General features: G+C 34.6%; 2 protein-coding genes across 4 annotated transcripts in view; both read left to right on the top strand.

The window, feature by feature from the left end:
• LOC106136321 (protein PALS1) overlaps positions 1 to 23,050 on the top strand; it is a 96,199-nt gene extending 73,149 nt beyond the window's left edge. For all 3 annotated transcript variants that reach the window (XM_060948215.1, XM_060948213.1, XM_060948214.1), the window contains 12 exons: positions 7,824 to 8,019; positions 11,945 to 12,168; positions 13,794 to 13,964; positions 14,518 to 14,629; positions 15,002 to 15,099; positions 15,505 to 15,712; positions 16,341 to 16,473; positions 16,868 to 17,031; positions 17,503 to 17,667; positions 17,894 to 18,025; positions 18,422 to 18,603; positions 18,900 to 23,050. In XM_060948215.1, the coding sequence (XP_060804198.1) occupies positions 7,824 to 8,019; positions 11,945 to 12,168; positions 13,794 to 13,964; positions 14,518 to 14,629; positions 15,002 to 15,099; positions 15,505 to 15,712; positions 16,341 to 16,473; positions 16,868 to 17,031; positions 17,503 to 17,667; positions 17,894 to 18,025; positions 18,422 to 18,603; positions 18,900 to 19,082 (1,968 nt within the window). In that variant the 3' untranslated portion in view covers positions 19,083 to 23,050. The remainder of the gene's footprint in view (positions 1 to 7,823; positions 8,020 to 11,944; positions 12,169 to 13,793; positions 13,965 to 14,517; positions 14,630 to 15,001; positions 15,100 to 15,504; positions 15,713 to 16,340; positions 16,474 to 16,867; positions 17,032 to 17,502; positions 17,668 to 17,893; positions 18,026 to 18,421; positions 18,604 to 18,899) is intronic.
• Positions 23,051 to 23,536: 486 nt separating this feature from the next.
• The window catches only part of LOC106136338 (breast cancer metastasis-suppressor 1-like protein), a 70,448-nt gene continuing 67,889 nt past the window's right edge, over positions 23,537 to 26,095 (top strand). The window contains exons 1-2 of the mRNA XM_013336861.2: positions 23,537 to 23,873; positions 25,581 to 25,731. Of these exons, the coding sequence (XP_013192315.1) occupies positions 23,672 to 23,873; positions 25,581 to 25,731 (353 nt within the window). The 5' untranslated portion in view covers positions 23,537 to 23,671. The remainder of the gene's footprint in view (positions 23,874 to 25,580; positions 25,732 to 26,095) is intronic.

The raw sequence follows: 26,095 nt of genomic DNA on the forward strand, positions 1-26,095 counted from the left end.
CGATTCTGGCATGGATCAAATGGCGACATTTCGATGTCAAGGCAAGGTCTCGCTGGCTGTCCTATCACCTGCACTTTGTCTATTTATAAACACATACACATTATGTCTATTTGAACTTTCTGTAACTAAACTCGTTTTTAAAAATAACGAATAAATGACTATAAATTAACCTGTAATATCTTTACAGTAAACTCCTTCAAATGAAAAAATCGATGTTAAGCAATTTAAATGGATCTAAGTAAATATGTGTAATATCGATGCCGAAATATTCGCAAAAGTGAAATGGTTATTATGTAAAAAGATATGCATTTTTGCAACCGCTCTTAATGTAGCTGTTATCGAAGTAATCAAGTAGGTCAGGTATTATAAAATAGAATGCAAGGTTAAATTGCGGTTACGATTTTAATATCTTTGGGTTTTATGCTTAATATATGTATAAGCATACATGGTCGAGATGGAATGTATTCAGAAAAATCAATTAAAAGTACTGCATTAGTAAATATCCCTGAAAGTGTACGCGTTATCAGCAATCATCGTCACATCGCACAATATCACCGTGAAACTTGAGATAGCCAGCTGTTGATAACGCAGTCTTTGCATACTCTTCACACAAAATGCACGCTTTTTAGAAAACAGAAAATCGAATAATCGAAAAAGTTCCGAAGTATTAATTTACTAAATCAGATGCGTCGATAGAATAGTGTGATGGGGAAAGTGATGCAAGTATTGAATGTGTATTTACTGGACACGGCGAAATGTTGCACTTCTGTCGAAAGACTGAAACAGTTCTGTTTGTGTCGGAGACTTGAAGGTGATAATGAGGTATTGTATGATTAACACTTAAGAAGAGATTCGGTTTAGCATTCGTTTATTATTTGGCAGAAGCGTAAGGATCCCTAGAGTACTAAATGCCTATTTTAGTCTTCAGGCAAATGATGTTGTCCCAAACATGTTTTGCTTTGATGTAGCTCTATATAAAGAAGATGTTCTGTAAAAGACCTAAAATACCACTTAGATGCCTGGATGGCTCAAGATTGTCCGGTGTGTGGTAGAAGGATAAGGGAGGCCCCAAGTAAAAGGTATAAGTTAAAAAGGAAGACGATGTAGCTCTTATATTATAGTGAATAATTAAAGATATCAAACCCTAATTCATTTTCATACCTACTATAATCAAAAAGATCAAGGACCTTATATGTTAAGTTAAACTTATAAAACTTGATTTTCCGAGAGATAACAAATCATAACGATATAGATATATATTATTACTTTCATAAATATACAAATGCGACTTAGACAAACTTTTGTCAGCTTTGTCTTCATTATTCAGAAGATAAAAAGTTCACCTCGTTATCTGTCCACGTCGGCGAAAATTTTAAGGTTAAAATATAAACTTTTTGTTTGTGCACCCTCAGGGACTACATTCAATCGTTGATCTTTAAAGTTGATGATATTCATGAATTCTGCTTGGGGTTTTCAACAGCTCAAATACTTAAATGTTGACAAATATAATCAGAATCACAGATCGGTAACAGCAGTTTCGTGCTCTGAGAGTTTGCAGAATTCTTCGTGTATTGTTCAGTCATCGTTCTTCTATATTTTAGGTAGGCATCTTAACCTATAATTAATTGCCAAAATTCTGTTCTATGATTGATAGTGCTCTTAAAACACGGGTAAAGTTGGGAACGTAGTCTCCATTGTAAAACGACCATTTTTCTCATAAGTATGTCATTGCATTCGATTAATCTTTCAATTTGTTATTGTGTTCGGTTCTTTGTAAAGCGATTCTCACGAAAATTCTCAATGGATTACTGACACAGTTCACCGCTTGTTTCTATTGGTAATGTCAATCAAGGGCTTAATGTTTTTGTTCTGGCTGTTAATTATCTTTCTCTAGGTTTTAAAATAGTTCATAAATGCACTTGTTCATCATTTGAAAAATATATAAAAACAACCCTGACCTTGATTCAGGTCTCTGATTGGCGACAAATAAATGAGATTTTTTGGTTTACGCGGGCGGAGCCATATCATAATACATGTGTTTCATTATGACTTTTCGAATATGATTGAAAGAGTATTATTTTTCCATCACATATGATTAACCGTATCAAATAATCAACAAATTGTAAAATCATAATAAAATATTTCTTTATAATATATAGATACTTATAGATTTATCAACGAGAGATACTGCTACATATTTAAATCATGAGTTATTGCGATACCTGCTATCAGTCAGATATTTGATACCAGATGATAACATAATCTTTAAAGATCCTACTTCTTATTTCACTTCAACGTGGAATCGTTTTAACCTGTAAATAAATGATTTATCTAAAAAAATTATTCAATCATTTCAGTTGCTATGCAAAACACTAGAAGCTGAAATACGAGATTTATATACAAGCCTTATACGTTCCCATTTGGTTATTCTATTAAACGCCTCATTTATATTCATTGATGTTTTTGGAACAGCACAGAATATTTATTTTCTAAATAAACTTGAGGATATAAAGTTTCCTTCATTTTTAATTAGGCTCCAGACAACGGTCCGCCGTGAAATTCGAGGAAAATAAATAACACTCTACGATGTTTCTTCGCTCGTTAAATTTTAAGAGAAAATTTTAGATGTGACAAGATTTTACGATAAAGCAAGCATGGAAGTTTGACGATGTAAAGAATACTTTTTTGGACTATAATTCTTCTTATATGTATATAAAATTCTCGTGTCACAATGTTGGCTTTCATGCTCCTCCGAAACGGCTTGATTTTTTAGCATATTGAGTGGTCCCTTAGTGATAAGGGTTGTCCACCCTTAACATTTTTACTAACTAGAAATTACATAAAAATGATTTACATGGCAAAACAACGTTTGTCAGGACAGCTAGTTCTGATAGAAAAATATAAATTTAAATAAATAATAAAATTTCTTAATTACTCTTTTCGTAATAGGATGTCGGATCAACGTTTTGAGATTAAGAATATTTTGTGACCCGCGCTTCGATGAGCGTTTAAAAATCATATAAGTACCTACTTACTTAATATATAGAAGATAGGTATACCAACATGATCATTTTCTGACAATGGTTGCACCAGTTTAAGAAATTCTAATTCAATAATTGTTTCAAAACGATATCATCTAGTTAATGTTGTCCAATTAAATGCTCAAAGTATTGTATTATAAATTCTTGGCAGTCGGTAATTTCCATTTCGTAATTTTGACTATTTCCATGCAAAGCCGAATTGGACAAAAGTTGCATTCATTCAATAATCACCGGACACTTCGGATGATGTCAAAAATTAAGGATTTGAGAATATTACGTGCACTTTCAAATATTTGCATTATTATATCAACAAATTGGTTAGCGTGATGCGTAAATATACAAAGTTATTATCTTGGGATATAGCCTAAACGTTGGGGAAAACTTAATCAAATTGGTCAACAAAATTAAATACTTTATGATTACAATAACAAGCAATGATAAGGTCAAGTCTATCTTTTAAAAGTCTTATAATAATTACAAATAAATGACCATTCGCTGAATTCTAATTCTTAGGAGTAGTGATTTTAAGCAAATGATGATAATCTGAAAAAAAACATCGTTTCACATTTGGAATGGCGCTGTGTATTCGAACGTGTTGCCGGATAAAACCGTTAGGCTGTGCAGTATAGATCGTGATCCAAAGATCATGGTGTCGTCATCGCCGCGCGCGCAGACTCGCTCGCAACATGACGTCGACCCAGAAAGAATAAAGGCCTACTCAGTGAGTATAATATGAGTCTATGGTTCCGATTTGTTTTTATATAATCTAACTGTACTTAAGGCGTGGGCAGCTGTGTGTACAATTTCTTAGTTGCACGTCTTTTGTCCGCGTGTGTTGAAACCAAACGAGTTTGCATTGAGACAAGCAGGTCATCTGGGAACAACTGGCTTGAATCATGATTCCTCACTTATGGGGACACCTGCCCTGTCCGGTTAAATAAACTGCATGTTTTGTGTTTTATTAGATCAAGTGCGTCTAAAAATACGAATAAATGTTGTACTAAAAGTACCAAATCTTTTTATAAACGCAAAGAGAAATCCCCATCATCAGTCTTTCAATGGAAGCAGCTGTTGACATATCATTTAATAAAATATACTTCTAGTCTCATTGCATGTAGCATAGAAATCAAAAACTTATTATTCAGATTAAGTGGACTAACTACTTGACATTTGCGTGACACGTGACGCAAATAAGCCAATACTATGTTCTCTTATCTAAAATCTTAGCCACTTCACCTTGATTGGTTATGGTCTGTATGTTTACACTTTTTACCGATACGTTTTATGGCCGTTCGGATTACCATACTTGTGTGAACAGTATCTTATCGTTGGGAAATATTTGCATACAGTAGTCAAATAGTGACCAAATAAACATACGGATTTGTTAATGTTTTTGTATACTTTTTGTCATATAAAAAGTGTTAATTTCGTATCGTAGAGTACACTGATTAGATCTATTGACTGGAAAATTTACAATCATAGGTACATGTTGTCTAATTCAGCGTTCAGCTGATTTAATTAAAATGTATAAAAGTATCCACGTGGGCTTTTCCATGATTATTTGTGATATTCATCACAAACAAGTAGAGACGATATGACTAGTTCAAATTTTGTATTAGTTACAACTTGTACACAAGTTACATTGTAAACAACCTACTTAAGTCAGTTGTTGTGATGCACTTACGTCATCTCACGTTACACTAGACCCGGGGACCCGTCGTCGCTATTCGATCAATTCTCACGGTAATGTGACAAATTACATGCGAAATCATTAGTTTGTTAGTAAAACAAGTCAATTTATACGAGTATAATAGATTTTTTCTTGAATTTCTACTCCATAGTTACCTAGCTAAGTCACTGCCTACCCCTGAAGTACTTTGTTTATTGCTGAACTCTTTTTTGATTGTTCGTTACCTCTTCACGCGTCATCTACTAAACCAATCGTCTTGAATACCAGATATCCTGACAAGTAAATCACATTAAAATCTACTTACTTACAAAAAAGGAATCAGGGAAGGGCTGATAAACTTAGGCTTTTTAGGCGATAGGCCAGTAACGTATCACTATTTGAATCTCAATTTATCAGTACCACACAGCTGATCGTGTTCATTCAGTCTTTCCAAGACTATTGGCTTTGTTTTCCCTTGTGAGACAAACACGTGATTATATGTAAGTACATATGTATGTATTAGATTATAATAAAATTTTTGTGTCATCAAGTCATGAATATTGGAGCAGTTTGGATGATAGAATGATTATTTTACCAGCTATTGCTCACTCGCATGTTACTCTTTAACTGTGAAATGCTAACTGCAAAAAAAAAATAACTTTCGCATATTTCCTAGTTAGGGATAGAGTGCCGTGTGGTTCCCGGCACCAATAGAAAAAAGAATAGGACCACTCCATCTCTCTCCCATGGATGTCGTAAACGGCGACTTAGGGGTAGGCTTATAAACTTGGGATTCATCATTTAGGCGATGGGCTAGGAACCTGTCACTATTTGAATCTCAATACTATCTTAAAGCCAAGTAGCTGAGCGTGGCCTATCAGTCTTTACAAGAATGTTGGCTCTGTCTACCCCGCAAGGGATGTAGACGTGATTATATGTATGTATGTATGTACTTACCTAGCTAGTATCAGTATCCCGCGGGAATCTGCAGAACTATTTCAAAAATAAAAATACTTGATATAATGCTATACATAAATAACCTACTGGTTTTGACAACAGAGTTAAGTCACTACTCGATTAATTCCGACATAAACAACATAAAAAGTCCATCACGTTCGCACTGTTGGGTGCAAATGCACTAAATATTCAGATTTAAGAGGGCATGCTCGAGTTCCTTAGTTACAGCTTTCTCTAGTTAGAATATTGTTTATATAAAAAGGTCTATCAAATTTTTACTAACTGAAAAATAAGTTTTTTAATCATAGTATCTCAATGGCTTTGTTTTGAAGTATAATTCGTTTATATAAAGGGGTTTTTCTCAGCCCATAGATACGTGTGTACATAGTTATTAAACACAAAACCACTGCGTTTTAAAAAATATCGCATAATGTAGCTAATAAACACACGCCCGCATAAAATAACAAACTAAATTACAATTTACTGCTTCAATAAGTCATGAAGCTGCTGCCGCATTGAGCTAGATAAAAATAGTAATGGGATTTTTATGTGTCTACTATCTGAAAGGAGAAATATCAGGAATACGACTTATATGATATGGATTTTATATATCTACTAGCGAACCGCTCTGGATTCGCACAGGTAGTATTTTAAAGCCTCAGAAAACCCTAATTCTAACATTTCAAATTTCGCTCATAACTTTCCGAGATTAACGCATACATACAGACAGAGAAAAGAGAGGATATGTAGTGATAGTCATTATTTGAAAGCTCAACTTTATTTGAATCTTTAAATAATTATTTAATTCCGGCTTAATAAACGTAACTTTCGTTCAAAATCTCGTGTGTTATTAATAAATGGACGAATTGGTAGAAGCTGTATTCAGGCTTATAGTATAGCATATTTAGAAACATCCGAATATTATGAGGATTTCTTTGCGTAAACCAAATATTTATAATGATAAGCCAAATATCCTACAAAATGAAGAGGATAGCATTTTATAAACAGAACACATAAGTACTTCAACTGGATTGCAATCAATAAGAGCGTAAAAAGCTTACATTTCAACTTTTACGTGTATAAATATTAAGAAAAATGGAGAAGTCCGTTTTAGTTCATCGAAAACCACGAGACCCAATATGCGGTTATTATGCTCCTCAAATATTCTCCCGGAGGATCGCGTCCAACTATGACTAGCTTTTAGAGAGCTGAATATTTAATAGGAAGAAAATTGCATTGTGCTAGATCAGAGTGCTTTTTGTTCAAGATCTCGTTTAATTCTAATTCTGGAAGTCTAGTTTAACTTCCTCATTAAAACTTATGTTAGACACAATATACTTTTATTTCATGAATATACCTAGCTTCATCTTTTCGCAATACAAGCACATACATATCACGAATTAAAGCCTCTACTTCTACTCTACTAAAGGCAGAGAGCTAATAATCACATGACTATAAAACCACGTTCACCTGGATGACTTAATGATGGAATTGAGTGTCACAATTAGAAAGCTTTAACCTTTCATTAATTGTATTTATCGTCCTATTCACATAGATGTCTAAGTATCAAAAAACTGATAAACTTGTCACTTTGTGAATCTTAATTTCATTACTAAGGCTGAACAGAACGTGGCTTTATATTCTTTCCAAGACTGTGCTCTCTGTCGATCCCGCAAGGTATAAAGACGCAAAATATGCATGTTTCGAAGAGTAGTATCATAAATCTATGTCGAAGCCCTAGTTTGGTCCGAAGGAACTGCAGCTATTGTGCTAGGACAATGTGCCACCTTTGTGGTGCCATGTTAATAGGCTCATTGGCTTAGTTTGTGACCGAGTGACGCTAATGTTATCATTGTAAAGCAAATTTAGCTAAGTTTGCTCATGCATAATGATGAATAAGTTGTTTAATTTTTGAATGTTACACAGATAGCGTGGGATTTTAACAATGCTTTTACATATTTATCTATTTCTGTCAAATACAAATACAAATGATTGAGAAAACTGCCTTTCTGGCAACTGGATACATAATCTGTGTGAATAAACCTGCGTAACGAAAAAAATACTTTGTAGTATTCCTTCAAGAACGATGGAATTGAAATCATCTTTTTATGAAAACATAAACAAATAATAATATATAAAACATTCTTTGTCCACAGGAACAGTTACGGCAGCGGAAAGAAGCAGAAGAGAGGATCGCAGCCCAAAATGAGTTCCTCAGGACATCTCTTAGGAGTTCCCATAAACTCCAGGCCCTGGAGTCCACCCCGCCTTCATCAGGCACGGCCTTCGTCAACGACGCGTATGAGGACGACGTCAGCGATGATTCCACCAGTCAAATGTATACCGTAGTTGGTAAGTGGAATATGCATTTTCCCGCGTACCACATACGCGTGTTTCAGTAGAAGAATAAAATCACTTAAATCAATCTAAAACCAATCAAGAACGTTGATTGTTTTTTATAAAAACTATAAGGTACCTAACTTATTAAAAATAAGTCGTTAATTTGGTATTTAACTATATATCAAACCTCCTGTCTTGGAAAGGAGTCATATGGCGACATTTAAACACGCCACAAATTAGAAAAATGTTCAATCAATCACGTCAGCAAAGTTTCTATGAATTAAAGCATAATTACAACCTTTGACGCAACATTGTTGGAGCCGGTTCCCTAGGCTTGGCGAAACATCTCTCCTTTGTGGCGGTCAAGCCTAAAACATCGCTTTTGTTACTAATAAACTTTTTAATTTTTTATGTTGCGGAGTTCTGAAGAAAGTTGCGAAGACCTAGTTTGGGTAGTGGATAGCCTCTGCAGTAACACAGTTAAGATTTTTAAACACACTCAAATTACGAAGATTCATTTATTGGCCAATTAAGTGTTGATACATTGGTATTAAAATTAAGTATGGAGCTTAGCAACCTTTAACAGACATGGCATATTGGCGGCGCCTTATAACTATAATAATAACAATATCATATAACAGTATTTTTACTTAAATTAAATTACACTATAAAATATATTAATAGATTTCTGTGATCTATATACTCTAAGATTAAGTTAAAGTCCGTCTCATCTACTAGGTTACAAACATCCTCCCCTAAGTTTAGAAATAACGGTGTCTGACCTAACCATGACATAATGTTAGTTAAACCAGTCCGATATGTTTAGAACACAGAGCACTAAGACCGGTCCTTTGCTCTGTGGTTTAGCAACCGATAACCATTATGTCAGGTATTAACCATACATGGTAATTTATGCAAAGTGGCTGTATGCACAGTTACGTGACATAGTGTTACTGTTAATAACTTGTTATGAATATATTACGAGTTATTAGTTAAAATCAAAATTCACTAGGTACTGAATTGAAACAAACGTTACAAACATAAATCCACATACATCTTCCCACTTGCCACGACCCCATATTATTTTATATTATTTTCGATTCATCCATATTTTTTTTGTAATTATTAGAACAATATACATCATTGCTAAGAAGCTTTGACTTAAAGTGAGAAGAAATATGGTTCATATTTGCGAAAACAGCTTACACGTCAATCCTCTTGGGGCTTACATTTGGCTCTTAAAATAAGTACGTAAAGTAAATCTTTAAAGTGAACATAAATCTTTAAATCACCCAGAGTAAAAGATTCATGATTCATTGAAATTATTTAATCAATCTTCGTAATATCATGAGTACCTACACATCACTATTATATGGTATGGTACGACCGGGAAAGTTTTTCATTATCCATTCCTTTGATTGATTTCTTTAATTCAGTCAAATTTCTCTCTATGTGCTGACGAAATTTACATACATATAAATGATTTTGCTGTGAATCTTTTTACATGTATACATACATATACATGCCTATTTAAACAAATAGAATTAAAAAAGAGAATTATGAGGTTAACTTAAAGAAGTCAGCTGTCGACATTCGTTAATCATCGAAACTCCTCAGCAAGTATTGGCTTGTGATATACTTAATCCTACTAAATAACAATTACACTAACCCACCATCTATGACTATGAATCTACCAACCTTCTGATTTTCGTTCCGTTTCCGAATTCTGAATCATGGAGTGCGATGCTTTCGTGTTAAGCGAACCACTTTTTACTCACCCCCTATTCTTGGGGGGCTGACAATATACTCGTACGTTATACCTTACGTAGCTATTGGAATTGCCGAATGGTCACCCTAATCTATTTATGATTGATAACGGCTAAAATTAGCGAAAGTTAGGAAGCAATTGCAACTCCACAATCACCCTCATTGACCCGAGGCGCCTGTAATTATTTGCCTTCCGACTGCGGCTGCATACAGCAGAACAATTAATGAAGCAATTAGCCCTTTGATCAAGTGGTCCTGATTACTAGAATTGTAGATATCTTGTTAATTGATCGAGGGTCAAAGGCAGATTGGGAATCTTCATAAGCTCTCTGAATCTCAAATTACTTTAGTGCTCATTTAAAAATACATTAAAAATAACGACGAGATAATAAAAATGTGATCTTCATCATCTCATCGTGCTCCCGATTGCATCTATGGCTGTTTTTCTTTAAAATTATCGGGGTCCACTACCTAATCAAAATAATTAAACGATGTTTAAACACAACATGAAATTGGAAAAATATGATACCTGAAGTAAGTAGTACAAATAAAAAAAGATGTCAGTGCAGTACTCTCGGTAAGTAAAAATGCAATTTAGCAAATGAAATCTGTTTTAGAAGTCGCATAGGTGCACTATCAGACATTTTACAAACAAGAATAGATTGTCAACCATCGTGCCTTTACCCGGCTTCCTGTTTCACACTTCCGTCACATTTCATGAAAGGGAAGGAAAGATGTTACATATCTTGTACAGGTACTTCAATAGATTTTCTTTACTGGAGTTTGTTATAGGAAATATTTAAGAATAAAAAATGGGATCCTTTTGAAGACCGACATTACGAAACGAGCTTCGGAATGGAAAAAGTTACGCGATTTTCACTGTTTCATAGTTGGAAAGCTTATAAGAAAACTAACGTCGGTTTCCTCTCGATATATCACTTTAAAACCTACAATTAGTTAAAACATGAACGACATTTTGTCAAAAATAAAATAATTATGTTAAACTTTTGAAAAAAAATAACAAGCTTTGAAAGCTGCCGTGGGTTTCATCACATTATGTAACTTAAAACCTGGGACGTAAACAAATTGGTTTGCTTTGAAAGTATTTTTCTTTCAGGCAAAACCAAGTCAGAAATAAGTAAAATCTGTTACAGCGAACTATTTTATGTGTGAAATATAAACTGTGGGTCGAATTAGTTCCAGTTCGCTTATCAATAGTTCGTGGTTCGTGTCACACGGCTTAATATTAGCCGCGATGTGGGTCGAGGTGAATGATTCGCTGAAAGTGTGCGATTTTTAAACCTGCGATTTTATCTTTATGTTCGATGTCATTGTCTTAAATATTGGGATAAATTTCAAACAGTTTTGGTATTTCGCAATAAAAGATAAACTTTTCGTTTAAATCTCGTACACTAGGTTTACATTTAATGTACGGTACTTTAAGAAAAAATTATAAAAAGTATCCTGAAAAGAGTTCTGGCAAAAGATCAGGTCAAGAATACCTACCCTAAAACGACGATCTTGCATGAAGAGAGTTATGAATGTAAATGATGCTAAAGTAGTATGCAGGGATCTTGAATGAAGCGTAATTTTGTGTATGTATGTTTGATATGAATAATTATAATTAAGAAGGTAGACTAAAAAAATCACGTAATCCAAACTCAACACTGCAACAAGCCTACATGAAATAATAAATAACCCCTTTTGAAGTTGGTTTTATCCGCGACTGAAACATCTGGATATGATATATGTGGAAGATATGAGCGATTGCTATGTAGGGCGAGATAAAATCATACTCTGAACGTATCGGAATTTTCGATACAAATATCTACCTGACATCATACGGCCTGGTTATCTGCGTTCAGACCCAGATCAACGGGCCTGAGATAAAATATACGATGATATGTTCCACGTTTCGAATGCATAGCAATATTTTAAGAACTCTGTATTTTATCTTTCTTAGGAACATCGTTGACTTAGAATACTTAATCTTAAAATTTTATATATTTTCAGTTTACTTTTTTTTTGGTTAAGGTCTTAGGAAGCATTAGATGGTCCTAACGTTAGGATCTGCCTAATACTTAATTTGAAGTTTTAGAAAAAATCTAGTGATTTACGAGTACTTATGACCTAGTCCACATTTTTTATACTAGAACTTCTTTCTTTTCAGAATACCAAGAAGTATGTGCAGCTTTATCCAGGGTCCAAAAAGCGTTAAGTGCCAATGGCGAGAGCGCGTTAGCGTCGAGGGTCGCTGGGGCGGCCGGTGCACTACTCTGTCCTGCCCTGAGGACAGCCCTGGCCACCAGGTCCGCAGTCCTCACAGCAGTACGGCACAAAAGATCAGGACTTACGCCACCCCATACTCATCGAGCGACGGATAGGTTGAAAGATGTAAGTATACCTCAACTGTAACAAAGCGGATGAAATCACTCGTACTGGCTACAGAGAACATGCAAAAAGGGTTATTCTTTTAGCCATCTTTACTTAATATAAGAACCTATTATATTTATATGCCAACGCTACTTTATTAGTGTCTAGGATTTGTCAGGTGTTGCTGCTGGATCAGGAGTGTCGCTCGACTACCAGTGTAGCTATTCACGGACTGTATGATAACGCAAAAATGTCTCATCTTTTCTGTGTCTGTCTTTTCGGTTCAGATATGGTTCCTATTAAGAGCACGGCTGCGACATATAATGTTTTTATTAAGTGATTTATCAAATGTCCCGTTATACCGATTTTCAATTATTAATACTTTTATTTCGCGATAATCAGCTATCTCGATTTTGTGTTTTCCCAGAACAGCTCGGAAATTTCAAGCAAAATATAAATAAGATTATGTCAGTTGAGTGTCTTAGGTTATTTGTAATTATCACAAAGTCTACCATTGTACATTCATAAAGGGAAAAGGTATTTTGAGCTCAATGCTTTGTTAAGATTCGGAGAAATATAACTCAGAAATCATTTCCAGAATACTTGAATAAATAATTTGTTTGCAGGGAACTGAAATTTCAAGTAAAGCCTGTTGTAAATATGGACAGCTAGGACAGGCCAATAAGAGTGTTATTATAACGTGTCAGCCTGTATCTGATCTGTGATATCAAGCAGCAACGTAAATGAATCAATTTCTCTGCCTTGAAGGAATCTTTATTGTCGAAATTGTTTACTTAATTATGATGTAAATTACTTTAGGGCAAAATGTACTCAAAATTTATAAGCAGATAAAAATAGAATCAACGAAAAAATTATATAAAAAAGAGTAGGCTCAAATGACAAGCTTCTGTTTGTTTTTTTACAGTTTCTATAAACATACGTTACTCTTTGTTTCCAACTAAGGTATTTAATTCTGAATAATCTATGTATGTATATCTGCCTGGCCTGTGTATTGGTACGCTATCATAATAATTATTTTTGTTAAGTTCTTTCTTCTTCCAAATCGTTTCACTCTTGACAGAGTGGTACATACGAGTACATAAAACATATTCATTGGACATACATATATGCAACAACATAATGATTCAACTAAATGTACGTAGGTACAGGAAGCTCCAAATGTTACGTTCAATAGTATGGAAAATTAGCGACCATTTCGTTACGGCGCTGTTCTCAAAACGGACTTTTGTTATGTTAATGTCTGCTTTGCGACGATTTATTATATTAACATGATACATTTTTCAGACACTTCAGCCAAATTATTTGAGAATACTCCAAAGGTTAAAGTTACTGTTTAAAAAAAAGGGCGTTGCTCTTCAGATTTGTTAATCCTTATTTTAACATCTACTTGTGTTCTCGCGTTAATAGAATCTCCAATATTATGACTCTTTAGCACTGAAGCTGTTCATTCATTCATTTCGTGATTCTTGGAGGACACGTTCAGCTAAATGGCCTTATCCGGATTGAGATTCCGATAGCACAATTTAGATTGCCAGCCCATCAAGATGAAGAATTAAACTTGGCATCAAGTTTTATAATTCTTGCCTTTTAAAATGAAATCTTACTTATATTTATTTTATCCACAGTGCATGGACGTACTAGGCGCGCAGACGACAGCAGGAGGTGAATCGTCCGCGCTGGCCGCTGAACTACTAACGCTGTTGGGCAGCATGGAGCTGGAAAGCCTCATTCAGGCACACGACCAAGCCGCCGCGCTGCTGGATCCCGCGTGCTTCAACAGAGGGAAGAGGCTTAAGGTATACTTGGCTCAATATCAGTTTTAAAGATGTTTTGTATCTAAGTATAAAAGAACATAAAAAAGTGCCTATTTATCAGGTTCTCTATTCATATGTATCTAAATAGTAACATTCTATGCGGGCTTAGAAAGCAGCAAATGTGCCGCAGTCACTACGGTTCTTGTTTATCCTTATCGCGTTTCCATGCAAAACAAGCCTATAACGCGGCGTTCAGCACGGCAACGCTATGGGATTGATTTTTAGATAGCTTTCATTAACATAGATAAAGGACTGGTCAAGAGTAACTGTCATACACTTGCATAATTTTCGAGTTTGATGCATACTAATATCTTGAATGAATGTTTCTCATACGGTAGAAAGATAAACTTTGAAAAAGATGAAAGAAAAATAAGATATGTTGGTATTTGGCGTTTTCAAAATATATAACTTGTTTACCACTAAGCAATATTCATCAGTTTTTTTTTTAAATGAAACCCAATATCAACTCCTATTTATAGCAACTGCAGTTAGTAGCTGCAGTTTATCATTATCATATTATGTGCATTGATTTCAGACTGGGAACAACCACTTACACAAGGACGACAAAGCTATATCGGCGCAGTCTCCGGACGACCCCAGCGAACACATCAAAATTATTAAAATTGAAAAGACTAATGAACCACTTGGTAAGTAAACTAACACCATGATCCAATACGAGCTAGATTCCCATGTAAGGTCAGCGGGGAGTTTGTGTAAAAACCTTTACCCAATCTAAGACCCTGGGTTCTTCTCTCTGGGATATAAGGACGGACGCAATCGGGACTAATGCTACCCCTAGCATCCCCCGATAATGATAAAAACAAATGTTTCTTATTACCTAAATAAGTTCTCAATAATTTCTATTACCGATGTAACCTAAAAGAATTACCTTCCTTAATGCTGTTTTAGGTAATTTCAGAGATTTCAAATCCAGATATAATCTTTAATTGCACTCGGCCTTATTTTTCTTGACTTGTAGTTGTTAAAACTTGTTTGTTAATAATGTTCTTGTATTACAGGTGCTACAGTACGGAACGAGGGTGAAGCAGTTATAATTGGTAGGATAGTGAGAGGAGGTGCGGCTGAGAAGTCCGGGCTCTTACACGAAGGAGACGAGGTAAATTTTAAAACATTATTAAAAGAATTCTTTGGCAATAAATGCTAGATGCATTTAATGCCAAAGAAAAGAAAATAGGTATTCTATTTTTTTAATCTTGCCTTCAAATTTGTTTTTTAAACTAAACTAAAGCTGTTTTTTAAACGCCACCAAAATTTTCTAAATAATTTTAAATGGGACATTTTCCGAAATTGTCGATTTTTAGAAATTTATAATACCTACTTAGTCGTTTATATGTATTTATGTTCAAATACGTCCAAAGTGAGTATGGGATAATTTAAAAAAATATTTCATCAACACTTCTTTCTCAGAAAATCTAGGTTGTTGTTGTTTGAGTTGTTTTTTTTTTTTTTTTGAGTAATTGCAAAGTGCAACATAAAGTAACATTTATTTATTCCCTTCCAGCTACTAGAAGTGAACGGCGTGCCAATGCGCGGCAAGACAGTGCACGAGGTGTGCCAAGTGCTGGGCGCGCTGACGGGCACGCTGAGCATGGTGCTGGCGCCGCGCGCGCGGGCGGCGCGCCCCGCGGCCCCGCACCGCGTGCTGCACGTGCGCGCGCACTTCGACTACGACCCTGAAGACGACGTGTACATACCCTGCAGGGAGCTAGGTCAGTATGACTTCGAAAAGTCACGTTTTCAAAAATTCACAATATGTTATTTGTCACTACATACATACATACATAAAATCACGCCTCTTTCCCGGAGGTGTAGGCAGAGACTACCTCTTTCCACTGGCCACGATCTCTGCATACTTCCTTCGCTTCATCCTTCGCTTCGGTTTCGGGTACTTTTAACCTGACCATTAACCAGGACGTCCTTGATTTGATCAAGATACGTTCGTCTTGGTCTTCCCACTCCAATGGATTTATGTCACTACCCATAATCCAATATGGGTTAGGTTGAGAGTTCGGGTTGAGATGTAGACGGAAGTTGCTTCGTGTAATAATCTGACTTACCCAATCCAGAATCGTAGGCTCAAGCGTAGGTAATCCAGACTTGTCTATAGAGAAGTTACACCGAGACTTATACTAGAAGAATGGTGATGATAAGATCGTCACTTTGGCATTAACACTTACATATATGTAGGTATCACAAAAACAAAATTTACATAAATATAAACTATTGGAGAGTTAAGCAAAGACTATCATAAAGACCTTTCGACTCGAGCAACATGCACCCTAGCATGTAGCTTAGTTTCTTTAAAAACTAAAAACAACCAATTCCTCCTATTTCCAGGCATAAGTTTCCAGAAAGGTGACGTGCTACATGTCATCAGCAGAGAGGACCCCAACTGGTGGCAGGCGTTCCGGGAGGGCGAGGAAGACCAGAGCCTCGCCGGACTCATTCCTAGTCAGGCGTTCCAACATCAGTGAGTGCTGATCTCCGTTATTGTCTCTCGCTCTTTAGGCGTTTTTCTAATCATTACAGCGCGATTGGTCCAAAGTTTAGTTGTTTCAAGTTTAGATAGAGCATTTTCAGATTTTAGAAACCGATTTTACGGTAAAAGAATCTCGTTGAGATGTGGTAATGCAGACCATGTTTGCGATTTTGAGGGAGTTTAAGTTAGAATCTCGTGACACTACTATATGCAGAATTGACCGACCGCGTATTCCAAAAAATAAAAATAGGTATATTATAACTAATTAATTTCTCATCGAGAATATTTTAACAAGAAGCATGTTATAAAATATCTATACATCGTGTCCAGGGACATATTTTCTTATATATTAAAACTCATCTTTTAATCTTCTACCTATTTTCAGACGTGAGTCAATGAAATTGACGTTAGCTGGAGAAGTGGCAGCTCGAGATAAGCCTCGGAAAGGAGGCACGCTGCTCTGTGCCAAAAAACCGCCGCGGAAGAAGAAGGGGAAGAAGGCGACCAGCGAAGCAGGGTATCCATTGTACTCCACGTCTGCGGGAGATGGTAAGATAAAGTTATAGAACAGTTTGCTCGACTATCATTTCATGATTCACTTTAAAAAATTAAAAATACTTAGATGGAGCTTGCTTAAAAGATAATACCTATTAAACGTACAGTCTATTAATTTTTTTAGTCACAATTCACAAATAATTTTTTTTTACAAAATATGCAGGGTTACACATAGGTACTACTTACACTTACATTCAACTATCTGTTATAAGTATAAAAATATTATTTTAAGATGTAGGAGAGAGAGAGAAAACCAATAATTACTGATAATTTATAAAGAACTAGAGCTCACAACAGCTATAAAATCTCGGTAACAAGACTTCATGTTACGAGCACATTAAGCTAATATCAATCTTTGAACTCACCGCTGGATACTTAGCTATCTTACATACAAAAATTGCCTCTTCCACAAAGGGGCAGGCAGAGATAATGTACATTTTTACAGAGCTATCTTATGTTTTTCAGAATTCGAGCAAGAAGAGATCCTGACTTACGAAGAAGTGGGTCTGTACTACCCGCGAGCATCACACAAACGGCCCATCGTCCTGATAGGTCCGCCCAACATCGGCCGTCACGAGCTGAGGCAAAGGCTCATGGAAGACAGCTCACGGTTCGCAGCTGCTGTGCCTCGTGAGTATTATATAAAGACCATTGAAACCTATTCACCACAATGTATTTTCTTTTCCATCGTTAAACTGTTTGAAAGAAACTTAAAACATTATAACAAGAAATGTTATTCTAGAAATTTCTAATGCCACTTTACGTAACAATATCGGAAATACACAAAACGATTACATGTTTTCTTACTAATTATTTGACATCGAAACATGCTAATTATACACATTACTGCTCGCAGACACGTCCCGACCCCGCAAAGACCACGAGGTCCCTGGTCAGGACTACCACTTCATATCGCGGACGCAGTTCGAGGCTGACATACTGAATAGGAAGTTTGTGGAGCACGGGGAATATGAGAAGGCGTACTATGGTGAGTTGTACTATTGAGGCGTACTACATCATAATCTCTGTTCCTGGTTGTTGGTTCAGAGCCTCACCTAGTTAGGTGATAGATATTACCTAGTGAGACCTATATATTACGTTTTTATGTTTTACGACGAAGACAGAGCCGATAGTCTTGAGAAGACTAAATGGCCATATTAAGCTAAATGATAGAATCGAATAGGTGATAGATATGACAAGATTACTATGTCTCTAAGCTTTGAAGAAGAAATGTCATCGTAATGTTCTTACACATCTGAAAAATATTTGATCGAGTGATGCAACGCTTAGGTGATTTCGACGATTACTTAGAAGATTTCAAAAATATTATATATCTGTGGCGACCCTTCACATACCTAGATGTTATACATTTTCTCTTTCACAGGCACATCGTTAGAAGCAATACGCGAGGTAGTTAACTCTGGGAAGATCTGCGTTCTGAACTTGCATCCGCAGTCACTGAAGATCTTACGGAATTCCGACCTCAAGCCCTACACAGTGTTCGTAGCGCCACCTAGTCTTGAGAAGCTCAAGCAGAAGAAGATGAGGAATAATGAACCTTATAAGGTAAGGAGTTCGTGTAATTACCAAAAATCTATGGTGTTTAGCGCTTACTTTTAAACAAAATATCGTATCGCTGAGTTGGGCCATAAGTATGCCGTTTAATTTTACTTTTCATTTACTATCTTTGTGTTAACTAATGTGCCAAGGTGATTTAAACGAATATATATAGAATTTTTTTTTTAAAGATCTGAGACGTGGTATTTTATGTGTTGTATATCTCTTAGGCATATGAAAGAGAGAATTAAAAATACGAGATTTAAGGTCACAAAAGTTTCTAAATCATTTATTTTTGCCCACAGGAAGAGGAGCTGAAAGAAATAATAGCGACTGCGCGAGATATGGAGCTAAGATGGGCGCACCTATTCGACATGATAATCATAAACAATGACACACAACGTGCCTACCAGCAGCTGTTGAACGAGATCAACAGTTTGGAGCGAGAGCCGCAGTGGGTTCCCGCGCACTGGCTCAAACACACCTAGCGAGAATTTCCCCATGCTGCAACCCTCGCAGCCCAAAGACTGAAACACGTCGAACGCTATCAACAAAACCTTCAATGTAACGTGCACATTACCGATAACGATTCAGACGTTGTACATACTAAACAAAGCATTGTCGAGAGAAATTCGGGATTGTTCAAACTAATGTTGTTGTTGGAAATAATTACGCAAATGGTTTTACATTTGCTTTTCTACTTTCTCAGTTCTTGCGATAGAAAGAGGAAACTTACTTTTAAATGGAATAGGTTGTTGTCGAGTGAAGGAATGAATAATGTAGGCATTAATGGTAATGATGAGGCGTTTAGTGGCGGTACGGATTCGAATCACAAAACTGTAGATGAAAATATAGAATTTAGAAATGTGTTCCCAAATATAACTTGTTTAATTCACGATGATCTTCATTTGAAACAAGATGTGGCGGGAAAAGAGTACATATAAAAAAGGTCTGTTCCATTAGTTGCAGTTCTTTCGTTACGATATAAATAGAAAAAACTGAATAACTGTTTTAAAATTTAAGTTGTAGTAATGGTGAAATATTTCATTTTCAATAGCCACGTGTTGGCTCAGTAACTGATAATTTTGCCAATTTTCATGATAATAATTACGCACAAATGAGACTCGAATCCATAAAAACTCTTGATTTAGCGTCACACACGTCATATTCCCCTACGTCCAATTTCCAAACATACATAGATATTATGTATCTGTGCAACCTCTATTTCTTTATTCCTTCAATTTCCTTGTGTCTCATAATGTGCGAATTATTGTCTATTATTGTTTTATGTAAAATAGATTTTAACATCGCATATTATTTATATTGTTGCTACTTTCAAGCCAATAAGGGTGCAGAATACTTATGATAGACATTGAGACGCCAGGATGAGAGAAATTTAGTAATAATTATCCATTCATACTGATAGTAGACCACGGGTACTCGTATATGATAGGTATTAAATTAATAGGATCATCCTTACATCAGATACTGGCAATAATATTTCACTATCTAGGTATAAAATTTTCTTATATAGGAAACAAAACAATAATTTGTAATAGTTTAAATTGTATACAAAGTGGTTTTCTTTTTGAAATATTAACAAAATATACTGCCTTGTTCATTGATGTTGAGTATTTATAGAGTTTTTGTAACAGCGGTGTAAACATCACTTAATTTGTTAAGATTAACAATGAAGGTGCTTTATTTCTCAATTAAACATTTTGTTTTTATAACGTCTCCTTCATTTTTAATTTTAACGAAACTAGATTATAAATTAAACAATTTTTCTTCTCAGATTATTTTAAGATCACTTTTGTAGTACTTTTAGACATATGTTTGGAACATTCTAAGAATATAGGCAACCCTTGTTTAAATTCATCATCTTTATTCAAACTTGCTAAATTTACAATTGAATGTTTACTAAGGTAAGAAGATAAACGCTATTGAAAAAGGCAATGTTAGAATGCAATGTGCCAACCTACCCCTGCAAACCTACTTGTCGTTTACAATAAAATAGGTGGTCCTTACTAGCGAACCTATAGATATCAAAACTCAACGTCTTAAAGCTTTATTGTGCCGTTTTGTCTAGTATATAGAAGAATAGGTTTATCATGGTGAGAATACATCTACCTTAAATTATTTTGCAAACTAGGATGAATTTGACACATTCCCGAGTTTCGTCAAATTAAGTGAATTTTTTTTTTGTCGTAAAGCGTAGCTATTTTTTTAGTCTTTTTTTCCGATATAAATTTATTGATTCCAAAAGTGGCTTAGCTTTGTCCTTATACTTTATTTGTCTGTTCACTTTATTGAAAACGTTAGAAACTAAAGCAGCCATTAAACTATAATGAACTCGCCCATAAACCAAATTATGTAATTTGAAGACTGTTCGCTGATGCTCCATTGACCGATTTCGCAATAATTATTACTATAATGTAAATTCGATGTTCCAAAATAGAATTTATAATAAAAATATAAAATAAATTCCCTAATGATAAAATGGTGATTTATAAATAAAGTTGCATTATAGACATTGTTGAACTTTAACAGTTAGTAGAAACTTACTGCGCCACCTACAATAATAATGCGAAGGAATTTATAGTTTGCGAATTTTGAATAGATAGTGATATTAAATACGATGAATAAATAATAAAATTAAAACCTACCTATTTCTCTATTGCCAAATTTATACGGTAGTTAAATGAAATAGAGATTTTCTAATAAATTCTTCAGTAGTTATCTTGTGGTTTTCTCTTTTATGTAGAGTTTCTATAAGTGTGGTAACATTTCTTCCCAGAACGTGGAGCGAATAGCAATACATTATCCGTTTATGTTTGTCTAAAGAAGTAGTATTGCTTTATTAACGTAGGAAGGTACCTATTCGTCCAGCAGTATTTCAGTACCTCTCATGCTATTTATTATTTAACAAGAGCCTATTTTTGTAAAATACGGACTACGGTAAAGTCATGGGATGATAAGGAAACGTTACCGCATTTTATATGGATAACTGGGTAAATAACACGATCCTATTAAAGGAGTCGTTGTAGGAATTTAATTGTAACTTACAGTAAACCAAGTACTTAAATCGATCACTGCTATGATAGTGAGTAGAAAAGCAATATTTTATATCCGTATAAATCAAGTTTACCTATTGTACAACGACATATCTGATTTTTATAGTATACCTATTTCAATTTTTGGCCAATAGAATATGTATTCCTTTTGGTAAATTTACCACGATTAACTATAGATAAATGAATGATTATAAATATGTCTCGAGTTTGGTGTGGTTGCTTTTTATTAAGGATTTTACTATGAGTTATTTTAGATCATGACGTAATTTCCTTTTTTTCGTAAGTATGTGGATTCGACAATCTTAATATACAGCATTCTTTATGATAAGAATTGTTAGCATATAATTGGTAAAAAAGATTGTCGAATTCGCCATAAGGGTGGTGTCAATAATGTTAGTGAAAAGAGTGCTGAAAATAGAGTTCAATAACATTTTACCCTACCTAAGTAGGTATTCAACAGTCCAACTGAGTAAAGTTTACTCAGGACTGGTAGTCCAACTAATAAGTCGATAAGATCTAAACTATGAGTTGCTGAAGAGGTTTGATTATTTATATTAATGCGTCAGTCTCTTTAACTTCAGACTTAACAGTACGTTTAGAGCTGCTATTAAATTGTTTACGCTTTTGGCTAACAGTATTGACACTATTTTAGACGGTGATAGTATTGCAATACGATTTATTATTGCATGAACAATATTCTAAATGTCCGGAAACTAAATATTCGATTCTAGTTCCATTACTTATTTGTATATCTATGTAGATAGTAATGTGCATTCCAAATAATATAGTGCCAAATACACGAGGCCACGAAACATTGAGGTCAATATTCTTTTTTTTAAATAATAATCACAATTTTTAATACGTTGTTTTATACATATGTATTGTATGTTGTAGGTACGTTATACCATTACCATTTCATGTTATGTGTACTGATTTTGAGATGTGGTGTCATAATGTTTTTGATCGAGAAATATTCATTAGTTGTGTAAGTTGAAATGTATTTGAAATAAAGTCAGTGTAGCCGGTGAGGTGCTAAAATTTATAAACAAAGTATTGTTTTTTATTATAATCTGTGTGTTTTTAAGTTGTTGTTGCATTGATGTGTGCATTATTGACGTTTACCATGATTTCTTAATGGCGTATGTACTTACATTTTAATATTTTTACAGCAGAGAACAATAAATTCAACGTTTCTGATGCACACAATCAAATAAACCTAAGTCGGATTTGTCGAGACTTCACAGTATTGATAATATCTAATATAAATAGTCCTGTATATAATTTATTAACAACTGAATAAATATTAAAAAATATAAATAACATGTTAATAGAGAACAATTTAATGTAAATAATAGAGTACCTATTAAATTTAATATCAGATACCTAATGTTGGTTTTATTTTTTCAATCAAGCAAGCACACACTTTTTAAGACTATTATTAGGGTACATTATCATCCTGTTGGCATACCGGTTGAGTCGTCATAACAGCAGCAGTAAATATTACGAAACTAATATACAAAAAATGAATATCGCCAAAACTAAAATTTCTATTGACAGATCCTCATACATTTTATCAAAATAAAAACCAACGATTTGAAAGTTATCGCGCTAGAACAACGTACCTACATAAGTAGGTACATATAAAAATGTGTTCTCACCCCAAGTAGATAAATTAAGAATAGGTAAGATATGTACACGGTAAGGTTGTTTGATGAGGTCGTGGTGGAGTTTAAAACGTGTAAATAAGTAAAAACACGCACTCAGCTGATTCTTTTGATTCAAGTTTGGCTGTAGATACAATAATGACATTGTCACTGCTTCGGATTACTGGAATTAAAAAAAGTTGACGTGACGTATTGACGTTTTGACGTTTGATTCGTGTAGGTATTGAATTTTGTTTGACAAGGTAAAAAGAGCGAAAGTAAAGTTAGCTTTTTTTAATAAATACGTAGGTTTTATAATAATAACTTAATATTCCTTGTTTTGATTATTGAGAAACAATAATGCCGTCGATGAAAGTGGAAGGTGACAGTGATGGAGATGGAGATATGTCTGGGGGTGACACAGAAAGGTCTGGTGGATCCTCTAGGGGACCTGATCGTGACTCCAGTGCAGAAGAAGCCGATGAGCCTGACTCAGATGATTCCTCGGAGATGGACGAGAGCGAATGCGAAAGACGGCGAAATGAGTGTCTGGACAATTTAGGTTGGTATCACTTATCAGTTTGAGGTTATGTTTACAAACATTCAGGTTTATGGGTCAGCTATAAATAACTGGCTTCCCCAAGTCATATGATTCTTGACAAGATTATTCCGTGAACAGGCGTTTATTATGACTATCTATAAAATTGTTAACTTTAATTATTTTTTTGGATAAATACCCTTATGGTTCTAACATCTTAATTGATTATCTTCATATTGTGGTATTTTACCTATTTCTTTATTAAACCATAACTAGCCACAAAATGAACAGTGAGTAGTGATTGTTTTGACATTTTCTCTTTTCCATACTAACAAAGAATTAAATACCATTATAGTGATGTTGACTGTTAGCCCTTCTTTCTTTCTATTTTTTATTACAGCTGCTACATGTAAAAGTTGATAGCCCAATCAAACTAAGCAATGGTTTGTAAAGACCCAAATTATCAATTTGAATAAAAATAGATATGAACTGGTAGTTTGTGACAGAGAGAGAGAATATGTTTAAACATACACATCTCATTATGTGATAAATGTGAAGGGCTCTCTTGGATTTTCAAATAGAATTTATTTTACATTCTTAGTGAACTTCTAATACATAAAATTCTCTGTACTCCTCCAAAACGGCTTGACCGATTCTCATGAAATTTTGTGAGCATATGGAGTAGGTCTGAGAATTGGCCAACATCTATTTTTCATACGCCTTAGTGATATAGAGTTGTCCATCCTTAACATGGTTTTAACTAGAAATTACTAAAAAATATTTATATGCCAAAACAACGTTTGCCAGGACAGCTAGTTAAGATATAAAAATTACGATCAAAATCTTCATTTACATTTGGGTTAAATATCATGTGGCTGCCTTACACAATCTTTGTTTTGCAAATGTCTAGAAGAAAATTACTAATTTGACAAGAACATTTAATATGACATTATTTTAATTTTCATTTCAATTTTAATTTTCAGTTAATTAAATTTTCTGTATTTTTGCATGCCATGACTGGTTATATGCGCGAAATATATATGCTTTGTAACACCTATAATTGTACCGCATTTATAGCAAATAAAGTATTTGTATTTGTACCAGCTAATTATGTTATAAAACCTTTGAGTAAAAATTAAACTTTGAATTATTTTGGTCAGTGGGCTAGCAACCTTTTATTAACTCTAAATCCCAAAGTCATCAGTTATAACTAACCGGTAGTTAAATGTGGCTTTCAAGTCATATGACTAGTATGACTACTAGCTCTGTTTATCCCTTGAAGGATTAAAGGATAAATTTATATAGTATGTGTTAGAGAAACTTCAGTTGTGGGGTTTGATTTAACCCCCATTTTACACAACTTCCAAGTCAGATGCAATATTATCATGCAACAAACTGCTGGAAATCAAAGAACAGATTTTTAAATACCACTGTCTCTCTTATATATTTACTTACTCATCCATAGAGACATAAATATATGAGAGTTATTCTACAAATGATATAGTTTGTAATGATGTGTGGCTGTATTTTTGTTTTTCTTTTACACAGAATCTACTCTTTAAGATTTTAATGTAATTTGTTATAATAAATTGGAATAATATAATAATGACTTTTTAGCTCAAATCAAATCAAATTCCCATGAGAGCAAGCCCTGAATAGCAGCTAGTATATAGATATACAACTAATTGATATAATTCACAGTTCTTAATCGACAATGTTCTTCATTTTCAGCCAACCTGGAGCGCCAGTTTACAGTCCTTCGAGAGCAGTTGTACACTGAGAGAGTGAAGCATGTAGAGTTCCAACTATCAGAGGTGCGAGGTGGACGGTCGCAGGAGTACCAGGGGCCGCTACGGAGGCTGCAAGAAAATATGAGGATCAGGTATATGTATTGTTATTTGTACAGGATTTGCCACGAAGTAGGCAATATGCCATGCTTTTAGAAGACTTTGCCAAAAATTGTTTATGCGATCCTTAAGCTTAACTAAAAGGCGCCTAAATTATAGGTAGGTAAGCCGTCTTATAGTTTGAGGATGGCAGTAGACGTCATAACCTTTAGCCATGGAAATGGTGTAGCAGAATATAAATTTTAATTACTTCGATTTCAGTTTCAATATCAAGGCACAGGTTCAAATCCCACTATGGCCATGTACCAATAACTATTTTCGAAGTTATGTATGTAAATTAGTTTGGATACTAACCAGTGCTCTTACGGCGAGGGAAAACTGGAGCATAAGAATTTTAAG

This window comes from Amyelois transitella, chromosome 15, assembly GCF_032362555.1.
Source record: "Amyelois transitella isolate CPQ chromosome 15, ilAmyTran1.1, whole genome shotgun sequence".
Taxonomy (NCBI): domain Eukaryota; kingdom Metazoa; phylum Arthropoda; class Insecta; order Lepidoptera; family Pyralidae; genus Amyelois; species Amyelois transitella.